At 47.1% G+C, this 19,830-nt stretch overlaps 1 protein-coding gene across 5 annotated transcripts in view; it reads left to right on the top strand.

Annotated features, from left to right (window-relative positions):
* CACNA1D (calcium voltage-gated channel subunit alpha1 D) overlaps positions 1-19,830 on the top strand; it is a gene marked incomplete at both ends in the record, with an annotated part of 464,657 nt that overhangs the window by 125,979 nt on the left and 318,848 nt on the right. For 4 of the 5 annotated variants that reach the window (XM_079713184.1, XM_079713182.1, XM_079713185.1 and 1 more), the window contains 3 exons: positions 3,397-3,463; positions 5,417-5,726; positions 9,490-9,595. In XM_079713184.1, coding sequence (XP_079569310.1) covers positions 3,397-3,463; positions 5,417-5,726; positions 9,490-9,595 — 483 coding nt within the window. Of the gene's footprint in view, positions 1-3,396; positions 3,464-5,416; positions 5,727-9,489; positions 9,596-19,830 lie in introns of those variants that run through there. The other variant, XM_079713181.1, reaches the window with a different exon arrangement.

Raw genomic sequence — 19,830 nt, 5'->3', positions numbered from 1 at the left:
CTCGTTATGAGAATTACATGAGGTAATACATGTAAAGTGCCTATTTTTGCGCCTGACACATAGGAGGCCTTTAAAAAATATTAGCTATTATTATTTATTTATTCAGTAATTCACATTATCATGGGAATATAAGTATTTAAATTACCCAATGGGCCAAAGCATTCAGTGCTAAGCTGAATTAAGGCCCTCAAAAAAAAAAAAAAAAAAAAAAGCTTCCTGGAGACAGGGCAAAGACGGGATTCAGAAGCTGGGATGGAAAAATGTTAAAAATTCTAATTCCATAAACTCATTAAGATCTAAAGTGTAAAACTGGGAGACCCAAGTCACAATTTAATTTTGTCACTTCTCAGCTTAAACACCTTCACTGGCTCCCACTGCAGAAAAGATAAATCTGGTCTTTTTAGCAAGCCAGCAAGGCTTCCTTCACTGACGTTTCGTTGGCCATCACAGCCTTCCTTCCCCAGCCCAGCAGCCTGCGCCTCAGCTGCTCTGCACTCCTGCTAATTTTCAAACACATCCTGTCCTGCACAGCAGTCTCCCTTGCCTTCACTCTTTCCCCCAAAGCTCATTCCTCTTACCCCATTTATGCACTATAAAATTAATCACCTGTTTTTAATAGACTTTATTTTTAAGGGCATTTTTAGGTTTACAGAAAGATTGCATAGAATGTAGAGTTCCCATAAACTGTCTCCCCCAACAGTTTCTCCTTTCATTAACATCTTGCATTAGTGTGGTCCATTTGTTACAACTGATAAACCAGTATTGATACATTATTCTTAACTAAAGTCCATAGTTTACACTAGGGTTCACCCTGTGTTGTACACTACTATGGGTTTTGACAAATGCATAAGAATAATGTCCTATAGCCACCATTACAGTATTACAGAATAGCTTCATTGCCCTAAAATCGCCCTGTCCTCCACCTACTTATCCCTCCCTTTTCCCCTCCCTGTCAGTTTTTAACAATCAGTTAAAATGCCATCTCTTTTGTGAAAATATCTCAGAATCCCTCTATTATCAATCTCTTTGATGCTTGCATAACACTTTCTTCATACCTGTTATAGCTCCTATGTTCCAAATATTATTAGAGATACACACACTCTTTTCTTCCTTTGCTAGAGTGTATGTCCTTGACGGAGGGTCTGTGCCATAGATTTATCCTCACAACACCTAGCCTAGACCCTGTTCTTAACGGGTGCCTTGTGAATGCTGGCTGAATTGTGAGCAAATATTAGGGTGGGGTTTTCCAGAGTAGGTCTCAAGAGGCAAAGCTTTAGACCTAGAGTTCTGAAAGTGACAAGTGTACTTGTGAATTTTAAACATGCTTCAGGACTCAGGGGTCCATGGATGGGAAACTCTCTGAAGGGAACCGGCTTCTGTCCCTTCAGATTTGGGCTCAGAATCAGCCTCGGTTGAGGTGGCCCAGGCCAGCTTTATAAATATTACTAACTAGGCCTCAGGGCTCTTTCCTTGCCTCTTCTCCCCTCCAAAAACAAAGCAAAAAAAGAAAAGGACAAGGAAGTTGGTTGTTTCCATCCATCTAGTCCCGGTGCCCCTCTCTGGAAGGCCCCTGGAACGTCTGTTTGGTACCCTCCTCTCTCTCCCCAGATGGCTCTCAACAATTGAGGGTGCCCAGCGTGCCTTCTTTGGTCAAGGAGCACCTTCCCTTAATTTCCTAGTTCACGCTGAGCTTTTTGCTTTATTTTCGCTTTAAAGACTTTGTTCTCAAGCATTCTAAAACGCTGTAGGAACATGCAGATCAGAAAAGCAAATAAATCGAATCTTCTGAAGTAACAAAGCAGACGTCCTTATTCAACAACCAGCACAACGCTAAATGGGAAATATCAGTCATGCACTAGAGACAGTAGCTTCCCCTCCAGACGGGAACTGCCGTTTGCAAAAACCCCCAACCCCCAAAATGAGGCAGTGAAGGTATCGTAAAACAAACTCCTCTCCTCAGCTCCCAAACGGGAGTCTGCAGTTTCTAGCAGCACTGCCTGTTCTTTTTACGAGACACAAGCAGTTTGCAAGACCTCGGCTTTTACTTCCCAGTACCTGCCTCCTAACACACGTGGGGGTGGAGAGGGAGGGAGGGAGTGGGAAAGAGAGATGTCCTCCCCTTCCCCCAACCATCTTAGAGCCCACAGCGGCGCCAGACCCAGCGTTGGGTGGGGTGGGATGAGGGACACTCTGGAAACCAGGTTAGATCTAAAGGTGCTGTTACCTGGGGCGGCGAGTGCTCTCCAGACAGCCGGGCTCCCCCATCCCCCCCGCAATCGGAAAGAGCGGAGGAAAAGTGTGTGGGGGGGTGCTCCTGCCCGGCTCCGAATTAGTTTGGGAGCCGGGCAGAGCCCTTCGCCAACCGAGCGACAACCGCCCGCCGGCACCTGTGCTCCCAGGGGGCGGGGCCTCCTCCAGGTGTGCTCCGGGGGAGGACGACGCCGACAGCCGAGGCCAGCCGCGGGAGCCTAAGCGTCCCCCGGCCCCCTCCCCGAAGAAATGCCGGGGGAGGAGCGGTTAATCCGCACCCGGCCTCCGAGCGATCCGCGGGCCCCGCCGGGGGGAAGGGGAGAGCACGCCGCGGTACCGAGGGGGTTAAGCGGGAGGCCCGCGACTGGAGCGCGCTTAACCCTTCGGCGCCCGCGGGTCAGCCGAGCCTGGCCGGGGTGGCGGGCCCTCGAGTCCCACGCGGCGGCTACCCCGACCGCGCGGGCCGTGCGGGGGGAGCCGCGGGTCGGCCTCCGATCGCCGGGGCGCGGCGCGGCCCGTGGGAGGCCCGGGGCGGGCGGGGGGAGGAGGGGGACGCGGCGGCGGGCGCGCAGCGTCGCCAGGGCGAAGCCGGCGTGCGGCGCGGCGCGGCGCGGCGGGCGCGGAGCTAGCGAGCGAGCGCCTCCGTCCCCGGATGTGAGCTCCGGCTGCCCGCGGTCGCGAGCCAGCGGCGGCGCGGGCGGCGGCGGCGGCGGCGGGCACCGGGCACCGGGCACCGCGGCGGGCGAGCGGGCGGGCATGGGGGGCGCGCCGAGCGGCCCCGGCGGCCGGGCCGGCATCCTCGCGGCGTCCCTCCGCTAGAGGGGGGGACCAAGCCAATTCTCCTTTGCAGCAAAAAATTACATGTATATATTATCAAGATAATATATACATCCGATCTTATTTTTTTTAAAAAAAGTTTATTTTGCTCCGATTTTGAAAAAGAGGGAGCGTGGGTGGCCAGCGGTTTTTATAAATTATTCTTATTTTCTGTTATCTGTCCTCGTCCCTCCCCACCCCCTGCTGAAGCTTGAATAAGGGCAGGGATCGCGGCTCCTACCTATCGGTCACCCCCTTACCCGTTCCTCCCCCGCCCCAACGCCTAACACAGTGCCCTGCACACAGTAGGCGCTCAATAAATGTTCGTGGATGATGATGATGATGATGATGAAAAAAATGCAGCATCAACGGCAGCAGCAAGCGGACCACGCGAACGGTGAGCAGCCAGAGCCTGGGCACCCGCTGCCAAATCTAATCCTTGTCATGGTCCTCCTATTCCCACCCCCCTCTTCCTTCTCACCCCCCTCCCATCTCTGATGCGCTGGTGGGTTGAGGGGGTTGGAGAGGATGCTTCTAGCTCGGTGTCATCTACATAGAAAGGGGAGATGCGTGACAGCCACTCCGTTCTCCCCTTCAGGCCTTGAATGTCAGAGCTAATTCTGCATTTGTGGGGTTGGGGGCGGCCGTGGAGTCCTTGGAGTACTGTGCCGCCGGAGGGGCGGCGAGCCGAGGTGATTCGGCTTCAGTGTCCTCGGGCTCAACTTTCCTCCAACGCTCCCGAGCGATGGAAAGGGGGTGGCTATGAGTCTTCAGCCGGAGCCCCCTTTCCAGCCTCTTCACCTCCTTCCCCGGCCCCTGGTTAATTAGGAAGAAGGTCTCTGGTGGCATCCGGAAAATTCTAGGATTGCCAGGTTTCAACCTTCTCGCCGGTGGGTGAAGCATCCCCCTACCCTTGAGAGGGAGGCTGGGTCTCGGAGTCGCCGGCCAGGGGGTCGGGTGGAACGCGTATTCCCGCTCGCAGCGCCGCTGTGCACACGTCGGTAACCTAGCAATGCCCGGAGAGTCGCTGCCGCTGTGAGGCTCTGCGCCCCAGCCCGGCCACGTGCAGTTACCATGCCGGCCCGGCTGGGTCGAGGGAAGGGGGCGCAGCTCCTGTCCAGCCCTCTTCACTCCTGCTTGGAGGTCACTGGAGTCCCCCACAACCCTCCATGGGCTCGCAGCCTTCCCGATGAGCGCTCCCCAAGGGAAGACTTGGGGCGACTTCTCCCCTGGCTCAGACCGTCTGCTGCCCAACCCCGCGGCCCCCTCTCAGGCTGCTGGCCAGGCAGACGTGTGCTCGCTTTGACTCTTCCTTGCTTTGTACTGAACAAGAATTGGTTTTGCAAACGCCCATCCCTCTACCTCTGCCACCACGCTCACTTTGACTTCTGTCTCAGTAAGGAGGTTGTGACCAGAGGCAGGCAGGTGCCAGGGAGACCTGCCTGGGTCTTGGCCTGACCCCAGGCTGGAGAGGGCTTTGCACATGGAACCGTCTTGGGGTTCTACCCTGTGTGCACTTGGATACCAGCCTACACTGAGGTGATTCCTGTTTAGGCCTTGAGGGCCCCTGGCATAACCCAGCCTGTCTATCCTAGGTGTAAGGGTGCAGGCTGCCTGCCTTGTCTGTTTCTTCGGATGCTGGCTTGGCTGCTGCAGCTGCAATTTAAAATGCCAAAAAGCCCTAAAGATGTTTTCTGTTTTCCAAAGACTGTGGAGGAAATGAGTCCCAAGCATCATGAATTTTCATTTGGAGGAAGTGTCAGTGCATAATCTAAGTATTGGTTATGGGGCTTTTGGTATTGCCCTGGTGCCAGTGGAGGATTTTTTTTCCATGCTGAAAAAAATGCATTGGTGGCTCTGGAAAGATGTTGGAGTAACACCCTGAAAATGATTAAGACTGTTGAATTATTGCCACTGCTTTTTTTGTGTGTGTGTGATGGTAGTTATTTTGAAGAAAAGCTGTTGTATGTATCTGTTAACTCATTAGAGATACATGGGTTTTAAAAGTCAGAAAAGATTTGAAATAAACGTGGGAATGACCTCAGTTTGTCTGAAGGAATGCGCTGAAAGACTCCTTGTGAAGACACGGATGTAGGGAGTTACTAACCCATTGAGCGTGATGCAGCAGTGGTCCTGTGTTACTGACACTTTGGGCAGGGCTTGTGGACTTTTCTTGCTATTCTTGCTGGCCAAACCCTGTTTCTGAAAAATAGGACATGAGGTTTCAAATGGAAACATGGGGATGATTTCCCTACTGTTCTTGATGGGAAACCACTTTAGCTTTCTTCTGACACTGGATTCTCATTGTTTTGTTTTGTTTTTTAATTTTCCTTTTTCTCCTTCTTCCCAGAGGCAAACTATGCAAGAGGCACCAGGCTCCCTCTTTCTGGTGAAGGACCAACTTCTCAGCCGAATAGATCCAAGCAAACCGTCCTGTCTTGGCAAGCCGCGATCGACGCTGCTAGACAGGCCAAGGCTGCCCAAACTATGAGCACCTCTGCACCCGCACCTGTAGGATCTCTCTCCCAAAGAAAACGTCAGCAATACGCCAAGAGCAAAAAACAGGGTAACTCGTCCAACAGCCGACCTGCCCGCGCCCTTTTCTGTTTGTCACTCAATAACCCCATCCGAAGAGCCTGCATTAGTATAGTGGAATGGAAGTATCCTTTTTTGGGGGAATGCTTTCTCGTTTTCTCTTTTACCATCTGTTCTTTAAAAGGATTTGCTTTCTGAAATGGCACTTACAAAGTGATAGCATTTTCGAATGTGAGCAACAGAAGAAGTTGTGTGTAGAGGGTTTCATGGTATATAATTTCCTATCTCCTCTGGGTGCAGAGGGGTATCTCTCTGGGTAAGTATAGGCTACTCTGTGTGTGTGTGTGTGTGTGTGTGTGTGTGTAGTGGTGGGGGAGGGAGTGACAACCTGAAACTTCAAAGTGGTAGATAATGAAAATATGAAATTAACTTTTGGTCATTTGACACTAGATGGTTAGTTTAAATGCACCATTGTTTTTTGGCAGTGGTATGCATTGAACCTATTGCAAATAAGGTATGCTGATTTAAAAAAAAAACTGTACTAGAAATAAATACATTTTTGACCTTTAGTGGAATCTTCTCATTTTGACGTTTGGAATTTGCCTCGGAAACTCCAATTAATGCTAAGATGGCTTGTAGATCTGACATTTGGTGAGTCTGATTGTTCAGGTAGCTACAAATATGAACACTTGCTTCATAGGGAGGGAGCAATTTGCTCATCAATGCTATGACTTCCTGGAATTTCCTTTTGACAAGTTCCAAAACAGCATTTGAAACGTGAGTGTGAGGGAGCATGTGAAGGGAGAGGTTTGTGTGTGCCTCTTCTTTCAGCGCCCGTGTGGGTTAGAGCACAGCCCTCTCAGTGGAGGAATTTGCAGTTGCTGCCTTTATAAAAAAACTCCGTCTGTGTCCTTGGACTGGAGTTACATTTCTGGGTGTCTCCTTTGTATTTTTAAAACTGAACTCCAACTGCCCCAGGAGGGTGGTTAGGGCCCAGATCTTGGAAAACTAGGGTGTACTGCCTGCTCACTCCCTCCGCTAAACCTGGAGGCCAGGTTCCAGTGCCCGCCACCCTTCAGAAAAGGTTGACTGAGGCCTTTCTTTCTGAGCAAATGGCTTTCTAATTAGTCAGATGGTTCATCGGTTTGGGTAAAACACAGCATTTCCTTCTCCCAGAAGTATATTCGGAGTTGACCTGGGCCTTAGAGCAGTTCCTAAGCATGGGAAGGAGTATGAATAAAGGGCTTCCCCATGGAGGCTGAGGGGAGGGGAGGGGCGGTCATGCTACAAAGGGAGGGGGTTGGTGACCCGGGCTAGAAAGTGGAGCTGAAACCCCTGTATCATTTGAGTGCCTAGCTAGGCAGCTCTTTGCATTAGCTGGCTCTGCCTTAGCTGTCTTAGCTGGCTACTTTCTGTGCTCTCAGAGAGTTAAAATGAGGTAACTGTCTAGAAAGGTTTTGGAGAGAGTAGCCAAGTGTAGGATTTGAGGGGTTTTCATGTGCTTTTTCCTTTTTAGAACAGATGTCTCCTCTCCGGAGGGAGTTGCGGTGTCTGTCACATGGCTGGGGTTGTGTGGATGTGTTTTCTCTTTAGGTTCTTTCTGAGTCTGAGGACGAACACTGGTGTCGGCCCAGGAGGGAGCCGGCTCCACAGGGTGTCCCTCAAGTGGCATGGCAGCAGTCAGAGGCACAGACTGTACTTAGCCAGAAAGATCTCGTCCTCCTCAGGTTGGCTTGACGTGACTCTGAGTAAGCAGAGGCCTCTCGGTGGGGTCATTAATTTCATGTGGAGTGAGGTGGGAGGCCTGGTGCTGTTTGTGCACAGTAGTTTCTCTTTGTGCACAGTAATTTGTATATAGTAATTTATGTGAACGGAGTGAATTCCTGGATGGTGCTGCCGACTCCCGTTCCTGCACTGCCAGACATGTGTGCAGGAATTAGGGGCTGTGGCTGCCAGTGCAGGGAGAAGCCGCCCCTACAAATGGGGAAGTTTGCAGAATAGATCCTGAAACGATACATGATTTGTTTTTTTCAAATGACAGTTTTCTTCAGGTTCAGGGAGCAGGGTATGGGTAGCCTCCTAAAGCCAGCAGTGCCAGGCCCTGTCAGCACTGGGAGAGTGAGTTTTTACCTGCTGTTTGCCTTTACATGCAGGCAAAGCAGAGTGTCCTGCACTTGGGGAACGAGGAAGGAATATTTAGGATCAGACCCATCTGTTTCTCTGATGCTCTGTTCTGCTTGGCTTGTCAGAATCTTGTGGCAGTGGGTTAGGATCCACCAGTACCTGGAGTCTGAAACTGGACCACCATAAAGAAAAAGTACTCTTATGTTTGCTTTCCTGAACAGCATCAGTGCTTCTCAGATTTGCTGGTTTATCATTTAGGTAGCAGGAAATTAAAAAGGCAGAATGGTGGTGTGGGGGAGGGGAGAGACAGTAACTGTGTTTCCATATAGGATAGCCCTGGGGCAATTGACTTTTAAAATTTTGGAAGGAACTGCCAAAAGGAAAAATGAAAAGGAGATTCTGAAGTCTTTTTAAGGTGGACTGCCTTAAAGTTGGGTCCCTACATAAGAGATTTTGTAATACTAGATGAAAAGAATAACTATGAGGGAAGGATAACTGGCTTTAAAAATAAGCCCCTCAAATTAGTAAGGGAATAATGTCTTTCACGTCCATATTTCAGTGAGTGTTAAAGGTCTTCAAGAGGCTGAGGCTTCATGAAACTCAACGTATCCCCAGAGACATGAGGGGTCTCCGTTTCCTTCAGCATCTTTGGATTTCCCAGAAGGAAATCAGGATGAGTAGAGAAGGTCTGTGCATATCCTCAAAGCTTTAGGACTTGGAGATGTTTAGTGAAACTGTGGCCTTGCCTTTTATGGGTGAGTGTATGGGAGAAACAGTGTCGTACAACCAAGTCCAGAGTTGGAGATTAGATTGGTGCTCGTGAAACCTTGCATTTGGAAAGGCTGAAAACCAAGAGAGGAAAAAGTCATTTTGGCAGATGTCAAATTTTGTATTGCCAGTTTTGACAGTGTCTCTTAATAACACCAGAAGGTTTAAGCAAGTATCTGTTGAAGGCTGCTCTCAGAGTGATTCTTCCAGACAGACCCCTGAGATTTAGAAATGTTAAGTCGAACTCTGAAAGTGTCTGGTGGTGATTTCTTATGGCCTTTTATTTAATTTGTTTATAAATTGAACACAGTAACAACACGTTATAAACGGAGCTCCGGTCCGGCTCTAATCTAAAACAGTGATAACCGCTGATTAGTAAGAAGGAAAGCGGAGGAGGGAGGTGAAGCCTGGCTTGCTTGTTACAGCGAGGGATTGGAACAGCCATAAGACGGTCACAGGTGGAATGGAGAAGGTCCTTGGTGACTTGTCCTATCCCAGTTCGGACAGGAGATTCAGACTGACCCAGCCAAGAAGAGCCTCCAAGAAAACGGCTGTAACACATGGTGACAAGGATTTGTGGAAGAGGTTTGTCTTATGATGGCTTTTCTTTGTGTCTACAACAGCCAGGAATTTAGCTCTCTGAGGCCCTTGTTGCTGTGAAAATGACACGAAGTAGAAACCTGTTTCACACAGTGCCCTGGTTGGATGTACTTTTAGGTTTTCATATAAAATGTCCAACAGAAGAATGAGTGTAACGTGATCCTTGCAACAGAAGAAAAGGGCGTGGAGATGTCATTTGATAGGAAGATCTCCTGTGAGTTGACCACTAACTGTTACTCCTGCTGGAAACCTTGTAGTCACAGCAGTCAGTTGAATAAGGATTTGTGGGTAAAATTTTCATTTAAAAAGCAGTTCAAAAGTGGTGTGATCGGGAGTGTGACGAGAGAGATGGTTTATGTTGGTGTAACACAAATATACCTTAACAAAAATTTTCAGACCATTTGACATATTTATATTATTGGCTATTTTTGCCAATTGTGTGGCCTTAGCTATTTACATCCCATTCCCTGAAGATGATTCTAATTCAACAAATCATAACTTGGTAAGTGTCCTTAGAGTTGCTGCTTGTCCTGATGTGTGCTTGTCATTTACCTCTATACTGAAGCTGGAAGCTGGCAGCTGGCTCTCTGGGTGGTTGAAGTTAACAGCTATGCATGTGATGTTTCACGGAGCTTTGCAACAGCGGTGTTTTTTTTTTTTTGACCTGTATTCTCAAATTCATACTGAATGAAAGTGTTTAAAGTCATGAATCTTGTATAAATAGATGTGGAACTTTTCATAGAAGAGGTTTGTAGCAGATTTAAAAATAACTTTTCTCTCCATATAGGTTTTTTTTGTCGACCATTCTTTTCCTCGTAATGTTAGCCTTTTTTTTTTTTTTTAATCCAGTGTTATTCGGGAGTTGTGGGTACTATTGGGTACTGTGGTTAATTTTTCTGGTAAGTAGAGAGTTATCATAGCTTCTGTACCTGAACTATTAATTTTTACAGAAGTAGAACACAACAAAACTAATCCATGTAATGCATAATTTGGTGAATGTACAGTAGAGTATTGAAGTTCCTCCACTTGGTCCTATGAAATGCTCCAAGATAAAATGATTCTATGGTGAAATAAATTGGGATACTTCCATATACCTTATTGCTCTCTTAAAGATTTATAGTGCACATTAACTCAGTAAAAGCTCCAGGAAAGTCTGTAGTTAAAAAACCAGTTTCATTTTGTTTAACTCAGCTAGTCCCTAAAAGTAATTGGTCATGGATTCTTTAAACATTTTTTTGGCAGAGTGCATCACAGTGTTTCATGGAACTTCCTTTGGGAAAGGTTGATATAGTTTAAAAAAAAGCACTGAAGAGCACTGGAGTGGGACTGGGAGTTGTCCCAGTGGACTGTCAACTGGCTGTATTTTGGGGCATTTCCCAGACCTGTTTTGCATTGCCATTTACCCACCTGTCAATTCGGGGGATCGGATGAGAAGATCACCAGGGTTGTTTTTACCTCTGACATCCTGTAATCTTTCCTTGATGATTCAGAAGCCATTTTAGGATTTTTCTGGTACTGCAGCATCCTCTTTGCAAAGATCAGTCCTTCATGAGTGGAGGCTGTGCAGAAAGGAGGTGAATGAGGGGCTGGTCCCGGATAAACAGGAAATTCTCCCTATTGTTTTGCTTTCCCCTCTTTTAGCTGGTTCCATTTGGTTTTGGTTTCTCATGCTGAAGCTGTATTTTAGTAGGGCTGGATGTTCTTAGCTGAGTGTTGTAAAGTCAAAACTAGTGAGGGGAGAGCTCTGCCGGGGTCTGTAGATGTTGACATTATGCTCTTATGATTTTAGACTTCATGGTTTATGTACAGGATTTCATGTTACATTTAAAATGTGCGGCACATTTCAGATGTAGTGTGATGTCTCTTCATATTTGGGCTTTTGTAGTCTGATGTGTAGGGAATTTTAAAAAATTTTGGATACTGCTACTGAAAGTACAACTGTAAATGGGAGTTGGATACACATGTAAAGACTTACTGGTAGTATATATTTATACTGTGCTAGAGATGATCTGTGTGACTGGATATTTTAAATAGCTTGTGATTTAGTTGTAGACATGTGACTTTAGACAATCATTTCAAAGGAAAAGCAGAAGTAGTGAAAAGCCCCCACAATGGGGCTAGATCATCACAGTCTAGGCCACAGATGGTGTCAGCCTTGTTACCAAATTTAACAACGTGGATGGTGACCCAGTTTGTTGCTTTTTGTAGCTCAAGAGAACATGATTAAACAAACTTAGAAAATAGATACCTTTCTGAAAGGCAGATTAATTCAGATCCATGGAATAATTAATGTAGCTGCATGTGTAAGTCAATTAATATTCTGATTATTTTTTCCCAGGGAAGTTCAGGGCACTAATATAAGTACTGTCGGGCCATTTGGATTTCTCAGCTAATAAGTGAGGGAATAAAACATAGGAAATGGATAAATCTCTCTTCCTCCCCCTGGCAGTCCCTCCCCCGTGGATCTTTTATTGACAGCTCTTAAAACACCGGCCTTTTGTGGGTGGGAGAGGGCAGTGTGGTAGTTTGGCGATCCTTTCTAAAAAACCCAGCATATATTTCTTTGACCTCTTAACATTCTGAAACTTATAGCATTCAAGTTTGTGTTCACTTGGCTGGTCACATGGCCAGACGAGTTTAATCTCTGCCTAACTCTTTAAATATTTCCTTTCTCACTGTGGGAAGGGAAGATCTTTGTGGATTTCCCCCTGACTCTTAGCAAGGTCCCATGCCATGTCAGTCCTCCTGCCAGGGAGCCGGTTTTTTTTTTTTAAAAACATTTGACCCAATTTGTACCAAAGTGATTGCTCTATTTTTGGGATCGGTTTAGAGGCAGCTGAACGAAGCTTATTTTTCATCTGTAGTAAATACCTTTCAATTAATGTGAATGGCAAAACAAAGGGCAGAGACTGATACGGATTGCAAAGCTGTACGTGTCAGGGAGCTGGTGGTTTCCTTTGCCTCCAAGCTCTGTCGGGAATGTAGATGTTGAGCGCTTAAAGTACGATTCAGGGCCAGCTTTGTGGAAGATGTTTCTGCCTGTTACAGGTAGTTGGCAGTGAAATTATTACTTTTGTTGGGTAAGAAATGTGGCCATCTCCCTTGGTCCAATGTGCGTTTAGTCTGGGTTGTACCTAACTGAGCCAGCTTTGGGGATTTGGAGACTACCTTGGGGGCAGCAAGTTTTCCCAGTGTTAGATTAAAAAAAAAATTATATATATATATATAAAAACAATCTCAAGTTTCTATGCAGCTTTCATCTGTGGACTTGCAGGGACTAGTGGAGGCTGCAGCCATGGAAACGGTGCAACTCAGTTCCCACAGCAATCTCCCTCCTAGATCAGTCGGTAGCAGGATTTCCTCAGTTCCACTTATTGAAAGCGTATACCATTTATTTAATTTTTTTCTTAGCATGGGGCAGGGGGCGGGGAGCGCTTCTTTATGGAGTGTCAGCGTGGGAATGATCACAATCCTGTACCTCACTGTGTTGGAAAATGCTTTATTTCGCTTCCCAAACTTCAGTTTCTCATAAGTCACAAACTGACTGAACGCTTCAGTCTGGGCATCCTGCTACTGGAACTCCCACCCCACCCCCGGGCCCAGTTCTCCATAGCGCTGACCGGCCTCAAATTAGAACTGTCCAAAGGAGGGCGCCCAACTGCCAGCCCTGACCTTCCTTGATGTCTGCAGCCACCGAGGGCAGGGCGCGTGGCCTAGGCCACTCTGTCCCTTTACCAGGTGCTCAATATATGCGTTTGACACTCAACGAGAAGGTTTACTAAGTCTTTGACCCCCTTTTGGCCCCCTTTCTCATCTTGCCTTTGTGTTTTTAGACGGCTGACACTTGGCCTCTATAAAGCCCCTCATGTCTTCCCCTTCCTCTCCATTCACATTGCGGTCAGATGGCTTTTGCTAGAGGAGTGATCCTGAGGTTTCAGGGGCGACCTGCTGCCCGAGGGAAGGCTGGGTGCTCCTTGGTCTACCCAACCTTTTCTGGTTCACCTTCTGTGCCTCTCCTTCATACCCACCCCCACCCCCATCCGTTAGTCCACCAGCTGATCATGAACACCCCTCCCTGCTCTTGTCCACCTCCTGGCCTCTTCTCCATCTGAAATACCTCTTCCTCCCCACCACCCCTTCATCACTGTCACTGTCCTTAGAGCTGCTCAGGAATAATCTCAAAGGATGTCTCTTCTGTGAAGCCTTTTCTGACCCTCATTAGAAGTAACACTCTTATCTGAACTGCTCCGCTGGCACTTTGCATATAAAACACCTTATATTTTGGTTATTTATGTGCACATCTTATCTTTGTCTTATCAAGCCTCTTCAGAATGCAACTCACAGTGAATCATTTTGGAACCCCAATAGCACTGAGCCTGACGGTGTGTAGAAGATGTTCATAAATGCGGGTTGTTGAGGACCACTGAATGAACGCTCTCAGGAGAAGTTTCCCACCCAGTCTTTCCTCTGAGCCGTACTCAGGATTTCCTTGTGTGGCAGATTTCCTCTGAGGACTCTTTCGAGGTCCTTGGCGGGGGGTAGGTGGGAAGTTTCACGTGTTTACTCCTGAAAAGCTGAGGGTCTCGTGACCCTCACGTATCCCTGGCTGAAGGCACCGTGGGGCTGGGTTTCCGAGCTGAGCAGCCTTATGCGTTTTGTGCTCCAGCTCCAGGGCTCTGAGTAGCAGAGTGGTGGGAGCATGTCTGGGAAGCAGTGCTGCCTGGGGACTCCTGTCAGGGGGACCAGATGCCTTATGAGGGCCAGGAACGCTGTGGGACAGCCTACTTTGATTGCATTCTCTCCTCCGTGGCCGAGATTCCCACGCAGTGTTTCCTGGGTTTAAAAAGCGAGTTCATGGGCTCTGCATGGTCCATAGTTTAGCATCTCAAATAGTGAGTGGTGTGAATTGAAATACCTGAAACACAGTTTCGTAACCTGTCTCCTTGGGCTTTGCCTAGAAGGTGGCTTTTATTTCCGTACCTCATCTCTGTGGCTTTGCTCTGTTGTCTTTCTGTTTGAATTGCGAGTTTATTTCTGCATGCCTAGATGCCGTTTCTCTAGGACAGCTTGTGTGCTGCCCTCAGTTCAGCCTTCTCTGATCCTTGTCCCCACCTTCCACCCCACCTGCCTATGTGCAAGTAGTACTTGCTTTCCTCTTTGCAGATATTCACCCCTTTCCGCCTTATTCTATAACTGCTGTGGGAAGTGGCTTGGTGTGTGAGGTGCAGTTCTGCACATGGGCTTTGGGCTCTGACAGTCTGGCTCTTTGGCTGATGAGCTGAGTGACTTTGTTTTTGTTTTTTAAAATTAATTAATTAATTAATTTTTGGCTGCATTGTGTCTTAGTTGCCAGGCTTTCTCTAGTTGCGGCGAGCAGGGGCTACTCTTCATTGCACTGTGTGGGCTTCTCATTGCAGTGGCTTCTCTTGTTGTGGAGCATGGGCTCTAGGTGCATGAGCTTCAATAGTTGTGGCTCGCAGGCTCAGTAGTTGTGGTGAACTGGCTTAGTTGCTCCACGGCACGTGGGATCTTCCCAGACCAGGGCTCGAACCCGTGTCCCCTGCACTGGCAGGCGGATTCTTAATCATTGCATCACCAGGGAAGTCCCGAGCTGAGTGGCTCTGGATGAAAGTAGCATATGCTGAGTCTGACTGGTCTCGATGGTGTTGCGAACTTAACCCTGTGCGGGCGCACATTAGGCACATCAGGAAATGCACGTGGAATGGGTGGGTCCATAAATGAATGACTGTGTGGGATTCCATGGCATGTCCTTATAGATCAGTAGTTAATTTTCAGCAATTGGCTAATGATTAATGTTTGCTGGAGAGGCTGACTTTCATTGTCCAATATTAATGAGAATCCCAGGAAGCACCTGTCAGTTTGTCTTGAATTTCAGGATTGTATATTTCTTGGCAAATTTAACTCTTTATATCTGAAGGAGGAGAGAAGAAAGACAAATGCTTGATACTTTTTGAATCCCTGCCTCATAAGCTGGCTTCTGTGTTCAGCACTGTGTGTGAGCCACGTGTGAGAGGTTGTATTTGGGTGGGTGTGTGTCACATTTCGTGTAAAGGTTGGTGGAGCAGCAGAATGCCCAGAATAGATGGACTTGGGGAGTGACATTTAACCCAGAGCTGGTGAACCCGCTTATGCCTTGTACAAGTAATTGCATCTCTTTTGTCGTCTTGCCTTATGTTGACAAAGAACAAGTTACCCAGATTGATGTTTTATTGAACAGACTTGGATTGAGAATCGGCAGTTTTTCAGAAATCAAACCCAAGTCTTAAGGAATTCAGATTTACTTCTATTAAAGTTCCTTAAGAGGAATTCCCAAACGGTCCTCACCCTTTTGGTTTGTTAAAAAGCGAACCTCATTTCTCTATAGACACACCTCGAACACTGGAACTTCCCTGCTTAGACCCTTGAAAAATGAACCTGTCTTAGAGTGAGGATATGTTGGTGTATTGGCCAGAACTTGTTGGATTACGAGTTGCAGAAACACAAATTGGCTTAGTTGGGGAAAAAAAAAGTATGTGTGTGTGTTTGTAATTTATTAACTTAGGTAACTGAAAAGTCCAAAGGGTAGAAACTGTTATCAGACACAGCTGGAAAGGGGGCTTAAAAGAGGGTCTCAGGATCTCACCCTGCACCCCAGCCTTCCCGTCTCCCAGGCACAGTCAGACTGGCCTCCAGCGGGTCCCTCTCACACACTGCCTGAAGTGTGCATCCCGTCAGCCCACTTTGGGGAGGGTCTTTGGGGAGATGCATTCCTTCCTTAACCTCAGCTCAAGTTCAGTATTTTAAAATGATAGTGTGAGAAACAGGAGACCCTTGTAGCAGATTTGTGGGTGGTTTCCTTTTTTAACCTTCCCCATCAGCATTTAACTTTTAACTGTCTGCAAAACGTGAGAAGTGCCTGATGCAGAGGGGTCAACTTGCCCAGCTGCAGAGACACTTATGTCTTGTTAACTACAGGTGGTGGTGGTGGGGTGGGACTCCAGAACAGACCCTCAACTGCTCCTCCCCTAGGAAAGTCTCTAAAGAAATTGCAGAGGCCCTGGGATGCTGGTGGTTGAGCAGAGTGTTACTGTTGCTTGGACGACGTGCCCCGGGTAAGCGACGTCGGTGGGTTTCCTTGCCCTGTGGGGTGGCAGTGGAGGTTGGCAAGTCATTCCAGAATAGACGTGAGCCTCCTGTCATGCTCACACTCCTGGGGCCCTCTGCCATCAGCACTGTAGGATGTGTCCCCAAGTCCTGTTCTGCCCATGTGATTGAAATGAGGAAAGGTGAGATTGGTATTCTCACAGCTGGGGTTCTTGTGGGCAGTGAGGTGTTTGGCTGGGCAGGCAGAGCTGGCACTGGGAGGTGGGCACAGTGAGAAAAGCTGAAGATGGGGTTGGAGGAGGAACTGTCTGAGCGAGGAACTGTCCTCTGTCTCTGTGTGTGTGTGAGAAAGCTGGGGGAGAGTGTGGTGGGTGGATGGACCGCTGGGTGTTTTTGACAACACACACCTTGTAGCATGAAGCGCTCTTCTGGAGATTTTAACTATGCAGGGTTCCAGACACTGCCCAGGCTGGGGAAACTGACTTTCTTCTCCAGAACCTCAAAGCAGTTATTTCTGCTAATTTCTTTTCCCCCTCCCTACTGGCTGAGTGGTAAATTTAGAAATCACCTGTTGAAATTATTGAATGAGTGAACATGAGAGTCAGGCTGGAGGGAATTGGCAGGGGGTGACCTGAGGGAGGGAAGGCCGGCTCCAGACTGCTCAGGGAAGATGTAGCTGGCAGATGGACCCTGCCTGGGAAGGAAGGAGGAGGTGTCCTTGGTCAGCTTGGCCTGTGGATTCACAGCAGGCTGGGTGTGAGGCTCGTGCTTTCCCTGCCATGGTCATCTTCTGAGGGGCCCACCGTGCCTCCCTTCCCTGCACCCATGGGGAGGTCTAGCACGGCATACTCACAGATATTTTCGTAGTGCCGTAAGGACCCTTGTTTATAAGACAGGAAGTCAAGGCACCATTATTTGACAAATATTTATTGAGACCTGCTCTGCAGAGCATACCGGACTAATGTGTCGGGACTTCTAGCCGGTGCTGCTGCGGGCTCACTGTGCCCGGTCGCCCTTTCATAAGGAAAGCCCACAACATGGGGTCCGAGAAAGGCCTTCTTTGTTTTTTATATTTTGCATTCTTACAGTAAATCATCATTCAAATTTATACAAATAATACAGGAATACATTCTTCTAAACTATTAAAACGCTGCAAGTAAACTGAGTCTCCTTTTCCCTACCCAGCTCCTAATCACAGTAATCAGTTTCAGAATTGTTTTTCACTGTGTCTGTATGTGTATATCATCTGTGCATTTTGAAATCTATATCTATACAGTTTGGGTACTTTAAGTTTTACACAAGTGGAAACAGAGTGCATGCATTATAAAGCTTCCTTTTTTTCCCACTTGATGTGTCTTACAGATCTTTCCGTATCTGCCTGTAGAGATCTAACAACTCCTTAGTTGCCGTAAAATATTCCGTGTATGTGCCATGGTTTGTTTAATTGTCCTCTTTCTGATGAGCAGTTAGGTTAGTTCCTAAAGTTTTGCTGTTTCAAACAATGCTGCATTGAATATCCTTGTATGTGTACAAGTAAACTGTTCTCTGGGATAAGTACTTAGAAGGGAACTCTCTGGGTGGGAGGACAGTTCATTTTAGTTCCATACTTACTGCTGCATTGGCTTCCACAAAGCCCGTACTATTTACGCTCCCCACCCCAACAGCTCCTTGAGGTCAGCTGTCCTTTAACTCTGACGAGTGATGTCATTCGTTCCTTGTCTTAGGCCATGGGAAAGGAAATCTTGGGGGGAGGGTACAGCCTCTCTCTTGGATGTCTGGTAGGCACCCAGAGCATCTGGTTCGAGCAGAAAGTCCTGGAACTCTGAGCACCAGACTTGTCACCTCTTTCGAACCACAGACCTGGATGAAAGGTACCAAGGCTCATTATTCTTTCCCTTGCTTTGGGTGCACGCACTTGGGGACCGTGCTTCTTTCAAGAGAAACATTCATTCCAGATGGCTAACAGATAAATAAGTCCCTAAGGCAAAAAATTGAGTCTCACTTTTGCAGTGTTTGCTGGCTACAGCTGAGTTCTAAGACGAATTCTTCCTTTATGTTCCTTTTAGTGGCGGAAGAAAAATATCTCACCTGGTATGTTTCTGCTGTCCCGTGGTGTTTGATGATTAATTATTCTATTTTCACAGGCAATTGAACCTCGCTATTATTATGGTATTTATTATAGGGTTTGTACCCCCTCCTGCTTCCAGAAGCTCTGAGGTGGCTTAGAAAATGGAAGCTGATGAAGGATGGGGCAACCTGGAATCAAAACAAAAAAGCAGACTTGCCCAGGTGCTCCAGATGAACGGATTGCTGACACCTGGGCACTGAACTGGCCGTTAGGCTTTCCAGCAGTGGTGACGAAAGGGAGCACTCCTAACTTACAGGGTTTTTATCCTCTCAACAATGGGAAGCAGCCACATTCATTGAGAGAGGCGTTTTCTAGGAAGCAGTTCCAAGCAGGAATCTACAGCATGGGTCCTTGTACAAGGTACTGTTGGGGCACGGAGAGCCATGTCTTCGCTGTGCTTTTGTTAACGAGAAATAAATGCCCTGCAAGCAGATGGTCTCTGGATTCAGAGTTCCTAAAGGGTTAGGACACAGCATTAAAATGTGGCATACTGGAGGCACTTCTGTATTCTATAGCAGTTTTGCTTTTTGGTTATATAAATTACTATAGAACTAAAGCTGGGAAGATTAAAAAAGGAGTAGTTTAAAACAGCTATCATTTGATCACACATAAAGTACTTTCTGGAGCATTTATTATGTGTAAAATATAGTCCATTAAACATTCACTTACTGGCTTAACTTGGTTTAAGTCAGAGTACAAAAGGATAGTATGTATTAATGCAAAGAACCCCTCCCAAGCCCTCATTTTGGAAGAGATGTGGTTTTATTATTTTACTCTAATGTGAACTAAAGAAGTGACCAATGTATTTTTTTTTTAAATAAATTTCTTTATTTCTTTATTTTTGGCTGTGGTGGGTCTTCGTTGCTGCGCTCAGGCTTTCTCTAGCTGTGGCGAGCGGGGGGCTACTCTTCGTTGCGGTGCATGGGCTTCTCATTGTTGTGGCTTCTCTTGTTGCAAAGCACAGGCTCTAGGCGTGCGGGCTTCAGTAGTTGTGGCACGTGGCCTCAGTACTTGTGGCTCGCGGGCTCTAGAGCTCAGGCTCAGTAGCTGTGGCGCACGGATTTAGTTGCCCCACGGAATGTGGGATCTTCCTGGACCAGGGCTCGAACCTGTGTCCCCTGCATTGGCAGGAGGATTCTTAACCACTGCGCCACTGGGGAAGCCCGTGACCAATATTTTTAAAAGAAGACATCCTCGAATGTTCTTCAGTAAATAGATAACAATGGGGTATTACGAAACACTGTTTATACTTAAATGACTCCTTTCAAATTGTACAAAAACAGCTTGACTGAGTAAATGGTTAAAATGCTGCCCTTTTATAACAGTAATTTGTCCCTTAGTCTTTTTTTTTGAGATAATGCGAAAGTGTGCTTCTCTTTGGGCATTCACAATTTCTGAATTATTGAACTATAAATTAATGGTGAATCTATCTAAAGCTCTTTTCATAATTTTTATCTGGTGGGAGTGAAATGAAAACATCTAAAGTTCTAAATTAGAATGTGGGG

The sequence above is a fragment of the Hyperoodon ampullatus genome (genome assembly GCF_949752795.1).
Source record: "Hyperoodon ampullatus genome assembly, chromosome: 10".
In the NCBI taxonomy this organism is placed as follows: domain Eukaryota; kingdom Metazoa; phylum Chordata; class Mammalia; order Artiodactyla; family Ziphiidae; genus Hyperoodon; species Hyperoodon ampullatus.
This window is presented reverse-complemented; position numbering and strand designations above follow the sequence as displayed.